We start from the raw sequence: 25,341 nt of genomic DNA on the forward strand, positions 1-25,341 counted from the left end.
GTGACTGTGAATAAGGTCTGTTGAATCTCTTCATACTGTTGAAACATTTAGGCCTACTCCAACATTCAAAATTACATTACACACATTAGCTGCATCTTTGCCCTTTCCCCAGCATTTGAACATGACATTAATGGTAGATTGTGTGAGATATGGGTGGAGGGTTTTTGATAGTATCAATGCATCAAATGTGTCCATCTCTCCTGACAGGTGGTTCCACTGCAAACGGCTGCATTTGGGATTCATCCGGTGGTGACATCCCTCATAATTACACTGCTTGAGAGGAGTAATTGGTTATTAGATAGTCTGCTTGAGTATAGGTATGTTTATTCAATAAATCAACTTTAAAAAAAACTTTATAAATCAAGATTAAAAAAGTGTCTTATTTCAAAATGAGCAATATTTACTTACATCTTATATTTCTGAATATACACCTGAATAAACTACAATTTACATTACATATTAATGATAGATACATGTTGGATGTAACACTTTTGTAAAATAGTGATATTGACTTTAAATAGATGAAAATCTAAAATCAGTGTGAGAACATTTTGTTTGCCGTAGATTTCTGAAACATCAAGACCCAAGAAAACAGTGGTAATGAAAAATTTTAATGAATCTTCCAGTAGAGACTTGATATTCATGGAATAAAACTGCTTTCTGAGAGTACAAGTAAGAACAGCACAAAAAAAGACAAACCGAGCCAAGAAGCCACTTATGAAAGTGCAGATATGAAGGGACAATATATTTTCTTCAAAAAAATACAAAAATGTTTACATTTTAACAGTGGATGGGATTTCACTATGAATAATAAAACAAAAACAAAAAACAGCAAGTTAATCAAAAATCTACTTTTTTTTTTTTTTTTACAAAACAATATTCCTAGTGCCATTTAGAACATAGTCAACAAATACATTGAATTATTTTACTCTACAAATGCCAAATACGCATGGGAATTATGCATATTGTTTTTTGAAAACAGAATATTCATGGCATTTCAGAAATAAACCAAATAAGGACATTATTTCGTGCAGCACAGTGGTGCAGTGCACATCATATGGACTAAATAAACAATGCCTGCCTCTGTAATAATCTTAGGTATCAAACCACACTTGCAAAAAAACTGACTGCAAAGCACTTTCTCTACTAATAAGTACATTTACACACTACTTCTTAAATCAGTTGAACACAACTGTGATAAAAGTAGAGCAACTTTGCTCATGCACCCTTACCCACTACTAACGTGCACAACTCCCCATACAACTTTCCCATTCAAAGATTTACATATTCAAATATATGTATTTTTCTTTCTACATTAGACATTTTTGTCAGTTTTTGCTACATTTTTATCTTCTTTCCAGGACTGAGATATCATAGAAAGATGGCTGGGAGAAATTCCACGTTAATGGCCTTATTATCTTCACACATCCTCATGCCGTTAAGTTCATTTAAAGCATCATATTATCTTATTTGTTTATCTACCAGATGAGTTCATCTAACCCCACTACTCCGTACATGTACAGCACTGTACTAGCCTAAGTTACGATACAGATCTTTTTTCCCTCAATGGAATACTGAGATGTAAACTGGAAAAAGGAGAAGAAATGCAATAAAAAAAGAAAACAAACAGCTAAAAACCCAATTTCTTTCACAAGACTAAAGGAGGATACTTGCTACAAGTTTGATGGCCTCATCATTTAACATGCTTGGTCACACAAAGTTGTCAAGTATCTTCCAGATTCTTTCAGGCTGAGAACTGAGGACTCTTCAGCCAAATTGTATGCTCCCAATTAAACTGCCTTCAAGTAGAATACAAACCCCACCCACCCCTCCCTCCCTTTAACCAATCAAATGCTCCATGGGAACCCTGATTGAGAGGGTTCCACCAACCATTGCCTTATGGACAGCTCTGTTTAGGACACAGATGAAATGGGGTATTGAGGGGAGCCCATCTGGGTGAGGACTTTATCCAGCCACTGTAGGGGTCCGTGAAGATGAATCTCAATCCAGCATGGTGTGCTTGTCACATCCTGTCGATGGTACTCTGCACCCCAACCCTGGAACACAAGTAGAAATGCATTTCACCCAGTTTTATTATCGATAAGGAAGACCAAAATAAAAACGAAATTAACAGATTTCTGTTAAATGAAAAATTGCAATAAAGTAAAAATGACCACAAATTAATTTTAGCTTTAGTTTTTGATACACTTTGTTTTTATTAATGAAGTGTCTTAATTAAACCTGAAGTGTGTAGCTATTTTGGTGTCAAAATACTTTCTATCATTAAAGCTGAAGTGTGTAGCTTTTTTTTGTTTTAAAATACTTTCTATTATCCCATTTTAATATGCAGAGACAACAAAGTTAGCCATTTGTAGGTAAAATTTCTCAAACTGAAAACATTGTGTTTCTGTGGTGATATCAAAATTGCTGTTTTATATTATTTTTGTTTTTGAGCGACATGTCCAGCCCGACACAGCAACACTGACTCAACCAATGGTCTACTGGGAAGGCTGTTTGAAAACAATGTTTATTTTTGCAATTCCGTTTGGTGGTGCTATATCTGATATGCTATAAAATTATAACAGTAAACACATGAACTTTGGCACCCCTAAAATACTAATACTAAAATAAAAACTAAATATATACAAAAATTTTAAACTAAACAAATGTCACTGAAACAAGTGTTAACCTGCTAATTTTACCTCAAGGATAACCCATAAAAATGTCTTTGGTCGTTGTAGCCTAATTTGTCAGGTTGGTTTAGTCATATAAAACAACACTTTTTACTTGAATGAAATCAGTTAATTTAGATGTTACCAAGCAAGTCAATCAAACATTAAAAATAACACTGCAAAAAGTGGTAACATGCAATTGTCACCATAAAGACCTATATCTACTTGATCTACACTGAAAAAATTAGCAACCTGCAATTGCTACCTGAAGGATATGTTTCTAATTGATTTAACCCATACAAATTACTACTGTTGGTGTAACCTAAATTCTTTGGTTGATTAAATAATTTGACCTAAAAAGAAGCTAATTTTTTAGGTTACACTATAACCCTGGTTTCACTTGTCTGAAAATGTATCTGGTCTACAGGTGCATCTCAATAAATTAGAATGTCGTGGAAAAGTTCATTTATTTCAGTAATTCAACTCAAATTGTGAAACTCGTGTATTAAATAAATTCAATGCACACAGACTGAAGTAGTTTAAGTCTTTGGTTCTTTTAATTGTGATGATTTTGGCTCACATTTAACAAAAACCCACCAATTCACTATCTCAAAAAATTAGAATACATCATAAGACCAAAAAAAAAAAACATTTTTAGTGAATTGTTGGCCTTCTGGAAAGTATGTTCATTTACTGTATATGTACTCAATACTTGGTAGGGGCTCCTTTTGTTTTAATTACTGCCTCAAGTCGGCGTGGCATGGAGGTGATCAGTTTGTGGCACTGCTGAGGTGGTATGGAAGCCCAGGTTTCTTTGACAGTGGCCTTCAGCTCATCTGCATTTTTTGGTCTCTTGTTTCTCATTTTCCTCTTGACAATACCCCATAGATTCTCTATGGGGTTCAGGTCTGGTGAGTTTGCTGGCCAGTCAAGCACACCAACACCATGGTCATTTAACCAACTTTTGGTGCTTTTGGCAGTGTGGGCAGGTGCCAAATCCTGCTGGAAAATGAAATCAGCATCTTTAAAAAGCTGGTCAGCAGAAGGAAGCATGAAGTGCTCCAAAAAATGACTTTGCTTTTCAAAAAACACAATGGACCAACACCAGCAGATGACATTGCACCCCAAATCATCACAGACTGTGGAAACTTAACACTGGACTTCAAGCAACTTGGGTTATGAGCTTCTCCACCCTTCCTCCAGACTCTAGGACCTTGGTTTCCAAATGAAATACAAAACTTGCTCTCATCTGAAAAGAGGACTTTGGACCACTGGGCAACAGTCCAGTTCATCTTCTCCTTAGCCCAGGTAAGACGCCTCTGACGTTGTCTGTGGTTCAGGAGTGGCTTAACAAGAGGAATACGACAACTGTAGCCAAATTCCTTGAAACGTCTGTGTGTGGTGGCTCTTGATGCCTTGACCCCAGCCTCAGTCCATTCCTTGTGAAGTTCACCCAAATTCTTGAATCAATTTTGCTTGACAATCCTCATAAGGCTGCGGTTCTCTCGGTTGGTGTGCATCTTTTTCTTCCACACTTTTTCCTTCCACTCAACTTTCTGTTAACATGCTTGGATACAGCACTCTGTGAACAGCCAGCTTCTTTGGCAATGAATGTTTGTGGCTTACCCTCCTTGTGAAGGGTGTCAATGATTGTCTTCTGGACAACTGTCAGATCAGCAGATTGTGTAGCCTTGTGAACCAAACTGAGAGACCATTTTGAAGGCTCAGGAAACATTTGCAGGTGTTTTGAGTTGATTAGCTGATTGGCATGTCACCATATTCTAATTTTTTGAGATAGTGAATTGGTGGGTTTTTGTTAAATGTGAGCCAAAATCATCACAATTAAAAGAACCAAAGACTTAAACTACTTCAGTCTGTGTGCACTGAATTTATTTAATACACGAGTTTCACAATTTGAGTTGAATTACTGAAATAAATGAACTTTTCCACGACATTCTAATTTATTGAGATGCACCTGTATAGCTTACCTTTACAAAGCTCATGCGGATGGTGCACATCTTGGTGAGCTCATAGACGGCTTCAAAACCATGATTGACAGACTGTGCCAGGAGCTCCGCAAACTCCTGGTTGTTGAAGATCTTAAGGCTGCAGCGACTGGGGATCTTGCATACAGTGGTGGGGTGGAAACCGTGGTGGTAGTTGCAGTTACGGCTTTGGACGAAGATACTGCTGTCACTCAAACATTCAGCATACACCTCTCCTCCCACATAGTACAAATGGACTCCTGCAGAATGCATGAAAAGGTCATTGTGAGCTCAAGTTATAATTAATATTTAGCTAAGTTACAGCTATATCTGAGACAGGCCACATCATAAATATCATATGTCATATTAACTCCATGCCATATTTTAGTGTTGTGCAAATCAATGCTCAGTGCACCGTGTCTCATACAGTACTTATAATGGTTATTAGCAGACCTTTTCCAATGTGGCGTCTTGTGTTCTCAATGGTGGAGTTGCGGTTGACATTCGACAGCAGACCCAGGCAGAAGCGGTTGCGGTTGTTGGAGGGGTCAGTAAAGCCGTCCACCAGTACACTAGTGGAAGAGGCCTGGAAGGCTTCTCCCACCCGATTATTTAGCTCATAGTACATAATAGAGCACCAGTGCTTGGGTTCCTCATAGGCCACAGGCTGAACATCTGCACAGGAAATTGTGATGAATTAACTCAATGAATACAAACACCCCACAAGACTTGACTTCTTTTGTTTTATACTGAGCTAATAATATTTTCTATCCCTAACCCTACCTTTTTGCAATTAACGAATAACGATATTTAGCATGTTTATCAAGCTGTAGGCACCATTATACCAAACTTTAAATACTATTCTAAACTTTATATGGTATTATTTAGTAATAATCTTTCATCCCACTGCACTGCCAGATGAACCATTTGATCTGTGTCTCCAGGCGATATAGTGATGGCGCTTGTGTACTATCTATATAGACAGCCTGTATTGTTAATTAGACAGGACAGTTAAACTTTACATTCTAATTGTCATCATTCTATATGGTTAAATATTTAAATCTATTTTTGTAAATACACCTGTGTGAGTATATATATATATATATATATATATATATATATATATATATATATATATATATATATATATATATATATATATATATACACACTACCGGTCAAAAGTTTTGAAACACTTATTCTTTATTATTATTTTTTTTCTTCACATTTTAGAATAACAGTAAAGTCGTAGGAAATAGGAAAAGCCGTTTGGGCTTCTAACCATTCATTTGAAAATTAAAGTTCCACTGACCCCATTTACACCTGGCATTTAAGAAATAGTTCACCCAAAAATGAAAATTCTCTCATTATTCACTTACCCTAATGCCATCCCAGATGTGAATGACTATCTTTCTTCAGCAGGACACAAATGAAGAAATTAAGATCTTAGAAGAAGATAGAGCTCTGTCAGGTCCTTATAATACAAGTAAATGGGTGCCAGCACTTTGATGGTCCAAAAGTCACATTTAGGCAGCATAAAAGTAATCCACACAACTCCAGTCAATCAATGAATGCCTTCTGAAGCGAATCGATAGGTTCATGTAAGAAACAAGTTGATAATTAATTATTATATTTTTTTTTTACTTTAAATCAGCACTTCCATCCAGGGCTCTGATGCTATTTGAAATGGCCAAAGTCTCGTGTGACGTTCGTTCTTCTGTTGTAAATAAGTGCCGCTTCCGAATTCTCGCGTGAACTCGCCGACGTGTTTACGTCATGCGACAGCTACATGATGCGTCAGCTGCTGGCAGGAAGCGCATTTTAAAAGTTAATAATGTTTTAATAATTAATTTTTTTACACAAACGTATTGATTTGCTTAACAAAGCATTCATTGATTGACTGGAGTCACGTGGATTACTTTTATGCTGCCTAAATGTGACGTTTGGACATTCAAAGTTATGGCACCCATTTACTTGCATTATAAAGACCTGACAGAGCTATATCTTCTTAGTAGTAAAGTAAAATCTTTATTTGTGTTCTGCTGAAGAAAGAAAGTCATACACATTTGGGATGGCATCAGGGTAAGTGAATAATGAGAGAATTTTCATTTTTGGGTGAACTATTCCTTTAACAGCTGTCTTCGGATGATCAGATCACAAGTAGTGAGTCGAGATACATGCTTACACCTGGTATTTACATGCATAGTAATTGCATCCCCTGTAACTATTCATGATCAGATTTTATTGAGGGGAGGGTCTCTGAATCTGGGACTTACTACATCAGTGTATCTGTGCATGTTGATCAGGGGCGCATTAACGCACGAGTTTATACGGGCTGAAGCCCAGGGGCCCACAACCCCCATGGGGCTTAGCTCACGGCCATGGGGCCCATTTTCCCCTATCCATATTCGTGGGAGGAGTGCGTTTAAATGCTTCAAGTGGGAGACGGGGTTGTTGACATGGTGACAGTGCGCAACCGTTAAAGGCGTCCATGTAGTGGGCATTCCCATATATATATTCAAACATTTCTGACTACACTGCGGCCAAACATTTTGAATAATGTACAGAATTTGCTCTTATGGAAATAAATTGGTACTTTTACTCACCAAAGTGGCATTCAACTGATCACAATGTATAGGACATTAATAACGTGAAAAATTACCATTACAATTAAAAAAAAAAAAAAAAAAAATTCAGAACTTCTTAAACTACTTCAAAGAGCTTTCATCAAAAAATCCTCCATGTGCAGCAATGACAGCTTTGCAGATTCTTGGCATTCTAGCTGTCAATTTGTCCAGATACTCAGGTGACATTTCACCCCATGCTTCCTGTAGCACTTGCCATAGATGTGGCTGTCTTGTCGGGCACTTCTCACGAACCTTACTGTCTAGCTGATCCCTCAAAACCTCAATGGGGTTTTTTATTTATTTTATTTATTTATCCTTTTTTTAACCAGGAAGGTCCCATTGAGATACGAGATCTCTTCTTCCAGGGAGTCTTGGTCAAGATGGCTGCACCAACAATTTCACATAAAAAAACAAAAACACAATTGTACATTTTAAACAACAAATAGTACTTAAAAAAGTCATACAAGCCATACCATTCAAAAATTATGAAAAACAGCAGCATGATTCCTTCAGTGCAGATTTTAAAAGACTTTTAAAAACATTTAAAGAGGTAAGTGATTCTAGAGTAACGGTAAATTGCAGATCATTCCATACCCATGGAGTGTAAAAAGAGAAAGCAGTTTTACCAAGCTCTGTGTATACCCTAGGAACATTTAAATGAATAACATTAGTTGATCTAGTGCTATAATTGCTGGTGTGGTATGATAAAAGACTGGGAATATAAGTAGGAAGTTTACCTAACAATGCCTTAGCAATAAATAGCAACATGGGCATTTTTCTTCTTTGATATAAGGAGGACCAACCTACCGATTCATATAAAATACAACGGTGAGTGCGTGAACCAACATTTGTTACAAAGCGTAATACAGCATGATTTACAGAATCCAACTTTTTAAGTAATGATGAGGTTGCATGAATGTAATTTCTATGTCTATTTCTCAAACTAGAGACTCTGATGTACTATCTTCTTGTTTAGTTGTACATCTGGGACTTCCACATCTCTTTCTATCCTTGTTAGAGCCAGTTGTCCTTTGTCTTTGAAGACTGTAGTGTACACCTTTATATGAAATGATTGACTGATGAGTTTCTAGAGAAAGCTGTTTCTTTTTTGCCATTTTTGACCTAGTATTGACCTTAAGACATGCCAGTCTATTGCATACTGTGGCAACTCAAAAACAAACACACAATGTTAAGCTTCATTTAACGAAACAAAGAGCTTTCAGCTGTGTTTAACATAATGGCAAGTGATTTTCTAGTCCCAAATTAGCAATTTAGCATGATTACTCAAGGATAAAATGTTGGAGTGATGGCTGCTGGAATTGGGCCCTGTCTAGATTTGATCAAAAATTACTTTTAGTGATGTTGCTGTTTTTTTACAACATTAATGTCCTGACTATACTCTGTGATCAGTTGAATGCCACTTTGGTGAATTAAAGTACCAATTCCCTTCCAAAACAGCAAAATCTGTACATTATTCCAAACTTTTGGCCACCAGTGTACCTCTGAATGTGGTTTGAGTTTTCAGATCAGCATTAAGGACTCTGTTTATGGGGGTCATTGTTCAGTTGTTTGGTTAGTTCATTTCAATCGTATGCTAAGCCTGACCAACTGCTATGATACGACTCCAAAGTTTTCAACAAGCTTTTAAATAATGAGCCAATGCTGATATTAACTCTCAGCAGAAAGAGCTCTATGGTAAAGAACTAATGTTTACAGTTATTAAAATAACAAAATAATTTGCTGATATGATATAACCCTGAGTCACTTAAAATATTAAATTTTGTTTAAGATCACACCACATAATTTGCTTCAAGATAAACCTGATATTATGGACAAAAAGGCAGACTGTCTGTGACTTCATGTGGTATGTTTGTGAGCAGACTTCCTGCACCTGCAGTGTGGGCAGGCAGCTGCTGACAGCTCTAAGTAGCCCATGTCAGACTGTAAGATGTGCGATATCTTTGCTAGAGTGTCTGAAGCATGGTATATTTGTGCATTTTTGTCCATTCTATGTAATGCACTATGGTGCTCGTGGAGTGTACCTGGCCGGTTGTTGATCTCCAGAGACAGGTTCGGAGCAAGCAGGTTAGTGTCCATTGGCTGGGGACAGTCCTGTGTCATTGGCTCCTCTGGGGGCATATAAGCAGGTGGGGGAGTTTGTGTTGGGGCAACACCCAAAAACACAAGCAAAAGAGATACAGTATAAGATATGTGAAAACATAAAAACTGTCGCAATAAATCAACATGCCTCTTCTAAAACTAAACCTACAGTAATGTGTACCTTCAGTACTCACAGACTAACTAATGGTGTTCTACCATGAAAAATAATGTTCTCTTCTTAAGAGGCAATTCAAGTACTAAACAATGTGTTCACTAACCCTTACAAAATGTACCATGATTTTACTATAAATACTTGGTATTTTTAAACATCAAGGAATTCTTTGCACTACCTTACAGCAAGACTGTCGTCGGGGGGCCCTGGGGACGGGGCCCTGAGGATGTTGTCCCGGACCCTGTGACAAGGGGGGCCCCCAAAACACACCTTAACCCTTATAATCGTCCTTGGCCAAATTAATTCAAATGATGGCTCTGCCTTACAGTACCATTTAAATACCATACTATTTGAAGTTGGTAATGAAACAATACCATATATAAAAATCATGGTATTACCATCTGATATCATGGTGCCAGCTATGGTACAGCCACAGTGCTTTCAATGGTTCTGTCTCAAATGTTTTTGCCTGACAAAGACCTATTGGTTGAAACGTTGCAAGTGTAAGCCAATAAAGTATTTTTGGAGCATTAAATCAGTGTGTGGACACGTGAAATCAGCCATTGAAACAGCCATTGAAATCTAAATTTTGCACTACAGGAAAGAGCAAGACATTTCCAGAATTTATAGCATCATTGAAATTTGTGAAACTGTCTCACCTGGCATCTGAAAGGGGCTCCCTGGATCAGAGCTGGAGGGTGAATGGGGAAAGGTGGCTGTACTGCCTGTGCCACTGTTGGGTGAACTGGGGTAGCTGTTGGTTGGGGAGTTTGGGGTAAAGGGAAGGGGGTTTGCTGGCTGCTGGGGGAAAGAATCTGGGAAGGTGGCGTTTTGAGGCATGTGGGGCTCTGTCTGGTGCAGTGGGTTACGGAAACGTGGCAGCATAGAGAGTTTAGCGTTGAACTCGCTGTTTCGTGGCACCAGCACTGGAGGCAGCACTGTAGGAATAAAAGAGAAAGATGTTAATCATAAGTAATCACAAGGATCTCAAAACATCAGTGTATTCTGAAGTCTTTGAGATATTAATTCATGGCCATACATATTAATGTCAAGCATGGACTTCTGGCTTTTATTAGGGATGTGCAAAACTACATATTGACTCAGTGGGTTGCTTGAATGATTAGTGTAACAATTGGTCTTGCAGGTATAGTTTACCCAAAATGGACAATTCTGCTTATTTACTCTCCCTCATTTTCTCCCAAACTCATATGACATTCTCTTTTCCATGGAACACAAAAGCAGATGTTAGACAGAATGTTATGTATTGATAGCCACATTCACCATTCACTTTCATTATATCTTTTTTAACCATAGAATGAAAGTAAATGGTGACTGGGGCTAACAATCTGCCTAAAGGCCAAAGTATACTTGGCACGTCCGCGTTGCGGATCGCTCTGCGCACCGTATGTGTGACCCAAATTGCATCATCAGCACAGCCGCATGGCTTGACCACATGGCACCTAGATGTTCTTGACCCGCGCATGCAGTCCTCGGCTGTGTGCCTCAACATGGTCGACCAGACGCCAGCCGATCCGGAACGTGAAAAAACAAAGTATACCTGGGCCTTAACATCTCCTTACGTGTTCTACGGAAATAAATGAAAGTCATGTGGTTTCAGAACAACTTGAGGATTGGTAAATGATGACTATGCCTTTAAGGAAGCCCCGTAAAATTAGCCTGGTTTCCAGTTCACCTGACCCTAATCGCATGTTTAACCTCTTAAACTCGGAACAACCTGGTACCGGGACATCTAGGGGGCACTGACCACTAAAAAAAAATATTATGGTATTACTCAACAACCACTTGCTTCATTGAATAAATTAGGTGTCGTTTTAAAGCTTAGACTCTCTTTACAATGAATATAGCTGATCTGATAAATTCTAAAATACTGCTTTTAAATTTGCTGATAAATTAGAACTGTTCCATTAAACAAATCGCAAATTTGCGATCACAACAGTCATATACTGTAAAAACAAAATAAAAAATATCAAAAAGATTGTACAGCCAAGTGTTATATATCTTTGGAAAGATCTTGATTAGTAGAATATAATGAGCAAATTTGTTTCATTCATAGACCAAACTACAGTGAGTATTGGCATGTGAAATTCAAATATATTAATCAAAAAAAATTATGAACAGCCTTTCCGTCACATTTTGGTTTATTACTTTATGAAAAATACACATAGTAAAGAAAATGACATATCACAACTTACAGTGATCCTGAATCAATCAAGCCCTCACTCGACGTCATATGTTGTGGCCAAAAGTTTGGAATAATGTATAGATTTTGCTGTTTTGGAAGGAAATTGGTACTTTAATTCACCAAAGCAGCATTCAACTGGTCACAAAGTATAGTCAGGACATTACTGATGTAAAAAAACAGCACCATCACTATTTGAAAAAAGTCATTTTTTATTAAATTTAGACAGGCCCCATTTCCAGCAGCCATCATTCCAACACCTTATCCTTGAGTATTCATGCTAAATTGCTAATTTGGTACTAGAAAATCTCTTGCCATTATATCAAACACAGCTGAAAACTATTTGGTTCATTAAATGAAGTTTAACATTGTCTTTGTGTTTGTTTTTGAGTTGCCACAGTATGCAATAGACTGGCATGTCTTAAGGTCAATATTAGGTAAAAAATGGCAAAAAAGAAACGTCTTTCTCTAGAAACTCATCAGTCAATCATTGTTTTGAGGAATGAAGGCTATACAATCCTTGAAATTGCTAAAAAAAAATGAAAAAAAAATGAAGATTTCATACAAAGGTGTACACTACAGTCTTCAAAGACAAAGGACAACTGGCTCTAACAAGGACAGAAAGAGATGTGGAAGGCCAGATGTACAAATAAACAAGAGGATAAGTACATCAGAGACTCTAGTTTGAGAAATAGATGCCTCACATGTCCTCAGCTGACAGCTTCATTGAATTCTACCCACTCAACACCAGTTTCATGTACAACAGTAAAGAGAAGACTCAGAGGTGCAGGCCTTATGGGAAGAATTGCAAAAAAAAAAGCCACTTTTGAAACAGAAAAACAAAAAGAAAAGATTAGAGTGGGCAAAGAAACACAGACATTGGACAACAGATAATTGGAAAAGAGTGTTATGGATCTTAAGCCCATTGAGCTTTTGTGGGATCAGCTAGACTGTAAGGTGCATGAGAAGTGCCCGACAAGACAGCCACATATATGGCAAGTGCTACAGCGTGGGGTGAAATGTCACCTGAGTATCTGGACAAACTGACAGCTAAAATGCCAAGGATCTGCAAAGCTGATATTGCTGCACGTGGAGGATCTTTTGATGAGAACTCTTTGAAGTAGTTTAAGAAGTTCTGAATTTTTTTTTTTTTTTTCCAAATTGTAATAGTAATTTTTCACGTTATTAATGTCCTGACTATATTGCATATGACTGACAAATTGAGATCAGTTGAATGCCACTTTGGTGAATAAAAGTACCATTTTCTTTCCATAAGAGCAAAATCTGTACATTATTCCAAACCTTTGGCTGCCAGTGTATGTTTAAACGTATATGTTTATATGTAGGTATATATGGTTGCATTCTCTTTGCACTGGAAGCTTCTGTCACCATGACAAATTCCTTGTGTGTGTAAGCATACTTGGCAATAAAGCTCATTCTGATTCAAGAGCTACCGTGGTTATCGTTAATGGCGATCTCAGGGCATTTTCCAAACGGCCTTGAAGTGCACTTCGGGAAGGGGACGCCACTCAAAAAGTCGTTCCAAACAAAAGTAAGAAAGTGTAGTTTTTCAAAAAGGGCCCTTTTACAAGACTTTTAGTGAAGGGCACATTCAAACTGTAATGCCATGCTCTCTTTAGAGAGTCCATATCAAGAGCTTTGTCCTTTGTAGTGAGTAGGGCATAGGGATGATCACTTTCGATTGGAATTCTTCCTCTATAGCAACGCTGTTCTCTAGGAGCCTCTCACTGAAACACGATTCTTCACTTCATAGATGTGTTAGATTGTTCTCATTGGATCTGAAGAGAGTGTCAGATTCCATATTTGGGCAATCCACGTGTCACTTGTTCAGTGTGGGGTCAATAATAGAACTAGAGCGCACATACATAGACTGCGCAAAAGAGGGCACTCAACGCACACTTTTGGAATGATGGAATTAAAATTGAGGTGAAATGTTTCAGATGAGATGTAGTTGATATAATTTTAAGTGTGTTTTATATATTATTATTATTATTATTATTATTATTTAGATTTTTGCATTCAAATGTTCAGTTAGTCTGTTTTAATGTTCAATAAAACATATGAATTATGGTTTGGAGAGGTTTTTTTGGACACTTTCATACATAAAAGGCCACCGTGGAAACAATAGCTCCATATATGATAACTTTGGATTGCATTGTCCTATCAACAAATGACTTTTTTCCTGGTATAGTCGACATGTTGGAGAACACCAAAGTAAATTTTTTGACCATCCATACTTACTGCCTGAAAGGTATAATGTCAAACTTATTAATAACTGAAAAGTTTATTTTTTAGTGCTCATATTTTGTGTGTTTTGTCAGCAGTGTTGTAGTATGAGTCTCTGATAAGGATCCAAATATATTTTTTTGTGTTTTTGTATTTTTATTTTTATTTTATTTTTTACAGAGTTGCAAGCTCTTTCGGGTATGCGATTTACACCCTAAAGGCATTTTGACAGATTTCCGCTAAAATCACATACCCAAAAGTTAAAAAAAAAAAAAAAAAAAAAAAAAAACAAAGACAATCAATTGCATGATATACATTTTTAGAAAACCTTTCAAAATTTAAGAAAATATATTTGGATCTTGTTCTAAAGAGAGCATGGCATTACAGTTTGAATGTAGCCTTCACTAAAAGTCTTGTAAAAGGGCCCTTTCTTACTTATGTTTGGAACAACTCTTTGAATGGTGTCCCCTTCCCAAAGTGCACTTCATGGGCGCAAAAATGTCATTTGAAAAATGCCCAGAGATCGCCATTAATGCTAACCATGGTAGCTCTTAGAATCAGAATGAGCTTTATTGCCAAGTATGCTTACACACACAAGGAATTTGTCATGGTGACAGAAGCTTCCAGTGCAAAGAGAATGCAACCATATATACATACATACAAACATATACATTTAAACATATACATATAGTGACATAAAAATTAAAAATAAGATATAACAGATAAATAAAAAGAGAAATATACAATAGAGCAATAATGTTGTTCAAATATTTTATATAGAGATATACAGTTATGTGCAGGTGATGTATTGAAGAAGAGGTAGGGTATGTTAAAAAATATATAGGGCAACAGTTTGAAAAGGAAGTGTGCAAGAACACATCTTATTTAAATAAGACGTTCTTGCATTCAAAAGTAGTTTTAATTTGACTGAGCACAACTTAATAAAACAGAATGCGGGGTGTTGAGACATATTTTTAAAAGTTATAAATGATTAGTTATAATTACAGCTATTTTTAACTTGACACACGGTCTTAAAAAATGCAACGCTTGTGGCAGGACTTTTAAAAAAAACAATGTGCAACTCCAAAAGACTTCCATCTGAATATGTATGGCTATAACGGCGGTGATTTAAAGTGGATGAATTTAAAGATGCAACTTCTCCAAGAGGGTTTTACTGTGCAAACTGTCTAACCACTAAAGCACAGCACAAAGTCAATATGCTAATTAAAGAAAAATATCAAAGCAAAACAAAAAGATTAAAAAAAAAAAAAAAAATCTAGATGAACTAGTCAACCTCACTAATTGACTAGTAGTTGGACAATTAGTCAAAGAGTCAACCATTGTGATCCATACCCTTTATATAGGGACTATAATTTTGCATTAAACAACTGTGAACTCATCAGAAATATTAAAGGGATAGTTCACCCAAAAATGAAAATTCTCTCATCATTTACTCACCCTCATGCAATCCCAGATGTGTATTACTTACTTTCTTCTGCAGAACACAAACGAAGATTTTTAGAAGAATATTTCAGCTCTGTAGGTCCTTACAATGCAAGTGAATGGTGATCAGACCTTTGTAGCTTCAAAAATCACATAAAGGAAACATAAAAATAATCCATAAGACTCCAGTGTTTAAATCCATATCTTCAGAAGCAATGTAATAGGTGTGGTTGAGAAACAGAACAATATTGGAGTAATTTTTTTTACCCTAAATCTCCACTTTAACTTTCACTTGTAGATGTGAAAGTGAAACTAAACAGGTACCACATGTGACTTTCAGATGTAAAGGTGAAAGTGGAGATTTAGAGTAAAACCAGACATAAATATTGTTCTGTTTCTCACCCACACCTATTATATTGCTTCTGAAGACATGGATTTAACCACTGGAGTCATGTGGATTACTTTTATGTTTCCTTTATGTGATTTTTGGAGCTACAAAGGTCTGATCACCATTCACTTGCATTGTATGAACCTCAGCATAAGAAAGTTATACACATCTAGGATGGCATGAGGGTGAGTAAATGATGGGACAATTTTCATTTTTGGGTGAATTATCCCTTTAAACCTGAAAAATGTTATTTATGCTGGAGATTTTCACTTGCCTGCAAGTTTTTTAATAGTAGTAGTATTATTATTACTACTATCCAGGATATTCAACATTTCTGTAAAAATACAAATCACAAATCTCATCTAAAAGTTTATTCATAGGTACTCATATGCATACACTCTCTAAAAATAGTAGAGCACTAAAATGTGGTAACAGTGGTGTATGAAGTGGATTTTAGCTATACACATCTTTCCGCCTATGCTGCCCACATGCCTTTTCATTTAGACAGGCGAGTATTGTAGACTGTCAAGAAGCGTTTATGCTGAGGTATGCTTTAGCTTAAAAATTACTGGAAACTTGTATTTTAAGGATCTAGCAAACTACTAGCATTGTTAAACAACTGATGTAGGCAATCAGTGTGTGGCATTCTGGAGAGGAGGGGAAAGACAGGTGTCCATCCAACAGGCCTGCACTAAACAAGCGTGTGTTAGGCGGGCAACTAGTCTTTCCTGCTATTGTCTGTGTGGGTGACGGGAGTTCCTGTAAAACTCTTCCTCTACACAGCCACATGTTCGCCTGTTTCAGCCGCCACACACACAAGTGTACACAGACCCTGAACAAAGCCCTTATTCTGCCCCCGCCTGGAATTTCCTGCCCCTGCTCTCATACTGTGTGCACACACAGTGCGGACAGCTGTTTCTGTGTTGTCAGCTGACCCTCATCTTCTGCATGGCCAACAAAAAGGGGGCTGTGCATTTGAAGTTCATTCTTTCACCATAAGCTGAGGTAAGGAAAATATTCTTGTTTCCCATTAACACACACACACACACACACACACATACACAGAGCACAGAAGGTTTTAGACTCCACAGTTTTCGATGCAACCAGATTCTCTCATGTGGTATCAGGATCAAACAAAAGAGAAAAGCACCTGGCAGAAGCCAGAGAGAGATATGGAAAGGGAAGGACAGAAAAAGAAAGACCATCTGCAGGAACCATGGGAAAGGAAAACTGAGGAACATGCATGGAAAATGGTACATATGGGCTATATATTCCATATGGGATTCACTGATGGAGTGATTTTGTATTTGAAATCAAAGATAAACATACAATACAGAACTGTACAGAAAATCCATCTGGAAAGTTGCAGTGAACTCAATTACAAAATGGATTAATGTCTAGAGCAGGCCAATAATGCTCTATGATGTGAAAATAAAAGAAACAATGAATAGGATTTTAAAGCCACTTTTTGTATTGTCTATTCAATGCTTTACTTGTGTGCTCCCATAATAATGTAATGTATTTATATTACCTACATTATTTTATATATATTATGTTTATAATTATTTTAATTATTATATACTAAATTATATTTATTTGGGGGTCTTTCTCTGTAATTCTTGATGTATGCGATTAATTACATTTAATTCAATTTATAATCAGCACATCATGTAATTATTTCAAAATTAAATTTTTTAATCGCTTGACAACCCTATAATCAACGCTACCAAAACTGAAGTAATTGTAGTAAAAGATCATTGAATTCTCCCTTTAAAGGGATAGTTCACCCAAAAATGAAAATTCTCTAATGATTTACTCACCCTCCTGGCATCCCAGATGTGTGTGACTTTCCTTCTTCTGCTGTACACAAATGAAGATTTTTAAAAGAATATCTCAGCTCTGTAGGTCCTCAAAATGCAAGTGAATGGGTGCCAAAATTTTGAAGCTCCAAAATCAACATAAAGGGAGCATAAAAGTAATCCATATGACTCCAGTGGTTAAATCCATCTGTTCAGACACAATATGATAGGTGTGGGTGAGAAACAGATCAACATTTAAGTAATATTTATCATAAATTCTCCTACCTGCCCAGTAGGGGGCAATATGCATGAAGACTGTGAATCACTAAAAAAACAGAAGAAGGAGAATGTAAAAGTGACAGTGGAGATTTATAGTAAAAAAGGACTTAAATATTGATCTGTTTCTCACCCACACTTATCATATAGCTTCAGAAGACATTGATTTAACCACCAGAGTCATCTGGAGTATTTTTATGTTGCCCTTATGTGGATTTTGGCACCTCAAAATTTTGGCACCCATTCACTTGCATTGTATGGACCTATGGAGATATTCTTCTAAAAATCTTCATTTGTGTTCAGCAGATGAAAGAAAGTCATACGGTACACATCTGGAACGGCATGAGGGTGATTAAATGATGAGAGAATTTTCATTTTTGGGTGAACTATTTCTTTAAAGCTGCAGTGTTTCATTTCTGAGCCACTAGTGTCACCAAAAAGAATTACAAAAATAATCACTGTTTTCAAACAGTTTCCTGAAAAGTCCCCCCATCTTCTATTGGTTGTACAAACAGGTAGTCCTACCCTAAAGTCACACCATTGGTTGAGCTAATGTTGCTGTGACAAGTTAATGAAGACCCAAATCAATGTATGAATAAGGTGCTGCTCATAAAAACTGCTCATATTTATTTATTCACTCACCTGGACTGTCCACCCTCTTGTAGTGGTAGGGGTTGATGCACACATCCTTCTGCTTTGATCCAAAGGGGAACTCACAGCACTCTAGGGCCTTAAGCTCATGGTGTGACTGCAGGTCGGGCCAACGCCACACGCGGCAATAGATGACGTGAGGCAGCCCCTTCCGGTGCGACACCTGGAGCCTCCCATCCAGCGAGCGAGGGATAGTGACGCAGCTGCTGGGCTGACCAGGGCAGCTGAGGGCCCTCTCAAGCTCCTCCATGGCACCCTTCTTCTTCTTCAACTTCTTGACCAGCGCATCCACCGCCTTCTCTGCCCACTTCTCCTCTTCGTCGCCTTGCTTCCAGCCCAACAGTCGCTTGACCGCTGGGCTGGTGAAGGAGAAGAGCGAGGTGACGTTCATTGTGGCGCTGTGTGCGCCCCAGCCAGCACTGTCACAGTTACTCCGTAGGATGTGGCCACACACACAAGAGTTTAAGGTTTTTGCTTAGTATGAGAGGTGAAACCCTCAGGAACAAGGAAACTTCTCCTCTACCTCTTCCAAAGGTAATAAAAACTCTACCACTGCGACACAGGAACAGAGGTATTGCCGAAAGGTGTGTTGTTCCACAGCAAATATAGATTATCCAGTGTACCTGTAGGCAGAAAGACCGCTCAGTCATAAACTGAAACCTTCAGGAATAATTGACACAAAATGAAAAATTTGTCATCATTTACTCACCCTTATGTCATTCCAAAACCTTATGTCTTTCTTTCTTCAGTGGAACACAGTGATTTCAATATAATGGCAGTTGATAGTGACTTACTTTAAGCTTTAAAAATGACCCAAAAGTGTCATAAAAGTAGTCAATGCAGCTTGAGCATCATATTCCAAGTCTTCCAGAGACATTTTAAGCTATTTCACTGTGAAAATCTTGAGTGAAAAGTGAATGTAAAAGCAAAACAAAAAATTATTTTTTTTTGCTTTCGCTTTATATTCATGAACGTGCAAATGAGAGTTAAAGGAATAGTTCACCCAAGAATGAAAGTTCTCTAATCATTTGCTCACCCTCATGCCATCCCTGTGCATGACTTTCTTTCTTCAGCAGAACACAAACAAAGATTTTTAGAAAAATATCCCAGCTCTGTAGGTTCATACAATGCAAGTGAATGGTGATCGATCTTTGTAGCTCCAAAAATCCCATAAAGGAAACATAAAAGTAATCCATTTGACTCCAGTGTTTAAATCCATATCTTCAGAATCAATATAATAGGTGTGAGTGAGAAACCTTTAGAGTCCTTTTTTACTCTAAATCTCCACTTCAACTTTCACTTTCAGATGTGAAAGTGAAACTAAACAGGCACCACATGTGACTTTCAGATGTATAAGTGAAAGTGGATATTTAAGTGTAAAAAATTAACTGTTTCTCACCTACGCCTTTTCTATTGCTTCTGAAGATGTAGATTTAACCACTGGAGTCTTTTATGGATTACTTTTATGTTTCTTCTATGTGATTTTTGGAGCTACAAATGTCTGATCACCATTCACTTGCATTGTGAGGACCTACAGAGCTGAGATATTCTTCTAAAAATCTTTGTTTGTGTTCTGCTGAAGAGAAAGTCATACACATCTGGGATGGCATGAGAGTGAGTAAATGATGAGAGAATTGTCATTTTTGGGTGAACTAACCCTTTAAGGTATATGTTGAGATTTTCACTGTAAAATAACTTCTTGTTTCTCACCAAAACCTGTTGTATGCCTTCTGAAGACTTTGAATCTGGCAGATGAGTCACATAGACTTTTAGGGCCTTTTTTAAGCCTTCAAGAAAGACATTCAGGTTTGGAACGACTTGAGGATGTGCAAATGATGACAGCATTTTCAGCAAAATGACAGCAAATTTAAAATATTCCTTTAAGAGGGCTTGCCGGTATTCCCAGCACTGACACTACCTCTACAAAACCAGAACAAATGAGGCAATACATCTTGTACCCTGATAACACTGAGATGGCATCATTGCGTTAAGGCTTCTCGGAATGGCTGCCTTCGGTCACAGTGCTCAGCTTTCAATTACATCCGCTCTATGGTAAGCTCTCAAAATGGCTTTCCGCATATGGGAAGTGGGATGTGTTCACACGCCACACTACACCAGCACTGGCGTGACACTGCTGAGTGATGCTAAACAGCACTGGACAATGTCCTGACCCATATCCATTTCCGCATATGCAAAGATGCTGTATTCTATAACAGAAGACCATTCAAGACACTGCTATAGGCTTTGGAACTGCAACCTATGCAATTGGTCACTTGGCCAACAGGCAAAAAACCCCAGAAAACCTTTAACAACAGGAGCTTTCCGCATCCTGAGAATACAAAGGAAACACATTTGTGTTACGAATCAAAGTGCCCATTCAGAGAGATCCCGAGGCAGCCATTCACAAACTAGCCTTTGTGGTAATAGGAAGGGAAATAAAAGCAAATAACGCAAGAATTTACACTTCTTTTGAAGTTACCAGATGGTTTAACATAGCAAAATGATTGAAATAGTACATTCACATTGAGTTAGATACACTTAAAAAATATGGTAACCTGCAATTGTTACCTCAAGAACACAATTCTACTTGATCTAACCCAGTGGTTCCCAAACTTTTTTTAAATAAGGCACCCGTTTATTGTGCTTGTTCCTCACGGCACCCCAACCACTGAAAAACAATTAAATAAACAAATTTGCTATTAAAAACACTTTAAAATAGTCATACTAAAAGTTTAGTGTTAATATTAGCAAATTAAATAAAAACAATGTTGCCTTCATGTGTTTTTAAAGTAAACATTGTTTCAAGCTTTTAAAGTTTTTAAAGAGCCAGTAATAAAACAGAGAGTAAATAGTGCTTTAGGTTTTTCATTAACAATAACAATTAAACAAAAACTAGTAATGTAAAAACATTAAAAAAAGTAGTCTAATGCAAAATAAACCTACTCAAATTATTGACATCTTAATCTTTACTCTGTGATTATTAGATGTGCATTAATACTAATTCAATGCAGTCAGAGTTTGACTGAGAAGCAGGCTTGTCATCAAAATGTGTCGGACATACAGCTACTGAAGTTATCCAGTTGGACAGTGAGTGTTTTTCTCTTTTTCTTTTCAATATTGTTGTTTGATTAATACTAAGGTCTATTAGGCTGCATTTACACATAGGACAAATAAAATATTTTGATATAAGATTTTTGTCCTGTCTGCATCATGTAACATATTAACAGCTCTGTTTACATTGATATCAAGTAAAGATGGCACAGTCCAGTCTGCTTACACTCTCGTAATATATTATAATTAATATTATGTCAAGAGGGGCTTTTTGACCAAGAAGTGCATTTGACTGTTCATGCGAGTGTTTGAAAGTGGCCGGCTGTGGTATAATCAAACAGGCTCGGCACTGACGTTACTTTTGAAGGTATAGTTCTCCCAAAAATGAAAATTCTCTCAGCATTTACTCACCCTCATGCTATCCCAGATGTATATGACATTCTTTCTTTCTGGGATAGCATGAGGGTGAGTAAATGATGAGAGAATTTACATTTTTGGGTAAACTACCCCTTTAATATTGGTGGGTTTTAAAACAATGAACTAAGCAGAGATTACACGGCACACTTAGCCAGTCATGGCAGCACCCCAGTTTGGGATCCACTGATTTAACCCATAAAAATTACTTTTGTTGGTATAACCTAATTTGTCAGGTAGATTTAGTCAGATTAAATAACAACCAGTTAATTTATGTTACCACATGAAACACATTTGTAAGGTTTCCTTACCAAAAAAAATAAAAAAAATAAATGATATATATATATATATATAAATTATTTCACTGCCCACACAGATGAAAGTCTAATGTTATTTTTCAAGATATAAGGACTTGCCTGTGATCGATATGAATCCACTTTTAATGAGACGCTCTTCCATTGTCTGAGTGTCAGGTAAGTGTTATCCACTGACTCTGTTCTGGCCCATTAACACTAGATAAGTGGGGTGACATCAGAGAACAGCTATTTGAACTATGCTGAGTGCTAAGAATAATGTTGTCCTCAGTGAGTGTGACTGCTCTCAGCTACTGTTTCACTTTATAAAGCTTGACTGATGTAGGTTACAATCAAGGCAAAGTATGACAACACAAATGCCTCTGTGGAATTAAACAGTTTTTATTCTCTAATAACATATTAATTAAGTAAGGGATAATGAAGAGCCAGTCAGTCATTATCGTAAAATAAACCCAAACAGAGTGATCGTAAAACCAGACTTGAAGTGGAGGGGTCTTGTATCACCCTGAACGGGTTTATTTTGCAATAATGACCGGCTGACTGTACATTATCCCTCTTATTACACATCTGTCTACCGAATAAATGAATGCATGGAAATGAAATATTGATTTGAGTGGAAATTATTTTATTAGCTTGTGATTGATACAAGAGGCAGAACATGAGCTACAGGACAGACAGTATAATTCAGAAATATTTGACCGCTGAATGCCACAATTGCCCAGTCAATTACAGAGAGCTGTGTAATAAATCAACATATTTTAAAGAGCACCAGCAAAAGTCCGTTCTTGCTAAAATGTCTTATAAAATGCCTTTGGCCTTTAAATAGAATAAACAAGCATGAACGTGGCTAGATATTATTTCTATGGAGGCTGAGAAAAGACACATCAGAGTTGCAGTCATTCAATGAAAACAGGTGTAATTTACAACTGGGAAGGAGAGAGTGTAGCGGCTGTTATCATGGACCACAGCGACAGGGAGGCTAAAAAGTTCCTCCTAAATTTAGCACCATCTCACAGCCAAAAGCAAGTTTAAAAGCCTGGGACCTACTGTTGTCAGGGAGGAGATGAGCAGGGGGTGGGAAGAGCATCACCAACCTGCAACAAAGAAAAGACTAATCTCCCATTTGGGTTGCAGAGTATAGTAAGCATCTTTGGGTTCCGTTGATTAACACAAGGGATCTGATACCTGATATTTTTCTCTTTTTATCGAAGTTAAAATTTTCGGTGTGGATGTGAGTTAGCTGGAGTTAATGACAAATTTTTACCTCTGAGCTGCATCTTCTTAAAAATGTTACAAGCAAAGAAAGACAACTAATAGGTTAAAGAAGAATTTGTGGAGAATTTTCCATCTGTTCTTGTGGAACAAGGAAAAAGGTGAGTTTACAAAGACTTCATGGAAGATCTGTCAAAGGCTTGTTCTATTATTTAATGCTCTTTCGAATTGACACAAATACGAGTGATACAGTTCTTTTATCTTATACTTGTCTCATTCAATTCTCAGCTTACTGGGTTGTTTGTAGGACATTTATCCAAAATAAATAAATGAATAAATAAATAAACACAGTCACATAACGTTCAATAAACCAAGCACAAAATCTGCTGGTTCAAGCATTATTGTCAAATTATAAATTATAGCAAATAATCTCGGAATTCCGATTCCGGTTCCTTAATGATTATATTAATGAGTCTTTTAGCACTTTTGATAAAAAAAATAAATAAAAAAAAATGGAAATTAGAAATACAATTATTACAGTATTTACTGCCCTCAAGCAGTCTGTTAACAAATGATGAGATAATTTCATATATTAACAGAACAAACTTTCAATACAAAGGCACAGACACAGAAGATACCACTACTTATAACAAAACTCACAACATGTATCTTTAATTGAAAAATTTCTTTGTGATTCAAATCTTGACTTTCTTTGTTAGTCAGAAACGTGGCTGAACTGTCTATGTGATTCCTGGATATAATATATTTAGAAAAGATTGAAAAATGGGAAGAGGAGGGGGGTTATTGATGTATGCAAAAGATCATTTTAAGTGTTCTCAGTTTGTATCTACTTGTTAAATCTGGAATATTTAGCAGTTACTGTAACTTTGTCCCCTAAAATGTTTATTTTAGTAGTCATCTATCACCCACCATCAGCTGATTCCAGTTTCTATGACGATTTGAAAGTAAGTTTAAAAGAACTGAATAGTATGGATAAAGAAGTGATTTTATTGGGTGATTACAATACAAATTGGAATGATAAGACCAGTAGGAAAAAACTTAAGGAAATCAATTATTATGATTTTATACAAATGGTCCAACAAAATTAATGCAAACTACAAAAACTTTTTTGATTTAATCTTATGTTATAAGCCAGAGAGAATTCTGAAATCGTATAATTTCACAACAGGAGTCTCTGATCATAACTTAGTATTAATTGTATGAAAAATGCCACAAAAAAAAAAGGAAAAAAAAGAAGAAAAAAAAAGGTTCATATTCAGAGAGGGAAAAATGTGTAATCGTTTTAAAATACCAAAGAAAGATTTACCCAAGTTTGATGAGCAATTGAAGCAAGCAGATTGGAATAGTTTAAATACTTTCGAAGATCTCGATGCCTCTTGTAGAGGTCTTATGGACACAGTAAACAATGCTAAAAATACATTTAGTAAAAAATTCATTAATAAATGCAAAATGGTAAGTCTTCCATGTATAACTGAACAGATATGGAATCTTATGAAGAAAAGAGATTTTGCATTAAAAATTGCTTTAAAATCTACTCTTAATTCTGACATGCGCCTCTTTCAAGACCTACAAAATAAAGTGGTTGATGATCTTATAAAGGTGTAGGCTAATTTCTTTATCACACATATGGAATGATCAAAGGGTAATAGTCAATTGCTTTGGAAGCATATTAATAAACTTTTGAAAAAAAAAAAAAGACAAGGTTTTAAATAAATTATTATAACTTATGATAAATAACACATTGACACAGGATGAAAAAGTAATTACGA

At 36.6% G+C, this 25,341-nt stretch overlaps 2 protein-coding genes across 2 annotated transcripts in view; both read right to left on the bottom strand.

Moving 5' to 3' along the window:
* Positions 1–25,341, bottom strand: part of LOC127444830 (zinc finger protein 827-like) — a 362,567-nt gene that overhangs the window by 117,779 nt on the left and 219,447 nt on the right. The gene's annotated exons all lie outside the window — the stretch shown is intronic.
* Positions 593–19,183, bottom strand: LOC127444838 (mothers against decapentaplegic homolog 1-like). Its single transcript, XM_051704404.1, has 6 exons — positions 18,552–19,183; positions 10,216–10,494; positions 9,327–9,413; positions 5,111–5,332; positions 4,661–4,917; positions 593–2,057 (listed from the first exon to the last, which is right to left on the bottom strand). Exons 1-6 carry the CDS (start codon positions 18,949–18,951, stop codon positions 1,914–1,916), a joined length of 1,389 nt encoding a protein of 462 aa, XP_051560364.1. The 5' UTR covers positions 18,952–19,183; the 3' UTR covers positions 593–1,913.

The sequence above is a fragment of the Myxocyprinus asiaticus genome, chromosome 8 (genome assembly GCF_019703515.2).
Source record: "Myxocyprinus asiaticus isolate MX2 ecotype Aquarium Trade chromosome 8, UBuf_Myxa_2, whole genome shotgun sequence".
Taxonomy (NCBI): domain Eukaryota; kingdom Metazoa; phylum Chordata; class Actinopteri; order Cypriniformes; family Catostomidae; genus Myxocyprinus; species Myxocyprinus asiaticus.

What these genes read in the sequence shown, in the direction of transcription:
- LOC127444838 (XM_051704404.1), bottom strand. Translation starts at nt 18,951, where the DNA reads ATGAACGTCACCTCGCTCTTCTCCTTCACCAGCCCAGCGGTCAAGCGA. An exon ending in CAAGAGGGTGGACAGTCCAG is followed by an intron (nt 10,495 to 18,551) that starts GTGAGTGAATAA and finishes TTATTCCTACAG; the next exon opens with TGCTGCCTCCAGTGCTGGTG. An exon ending in GAGCCCCTTTCAGATGCCAG is followed by an intron (nt 9,414 to 10,215) that starts GTGAGACAGTTT and finishes ATATGCCCCCAG; the next exon opens with AGGAGCCAATGACACAGGAC.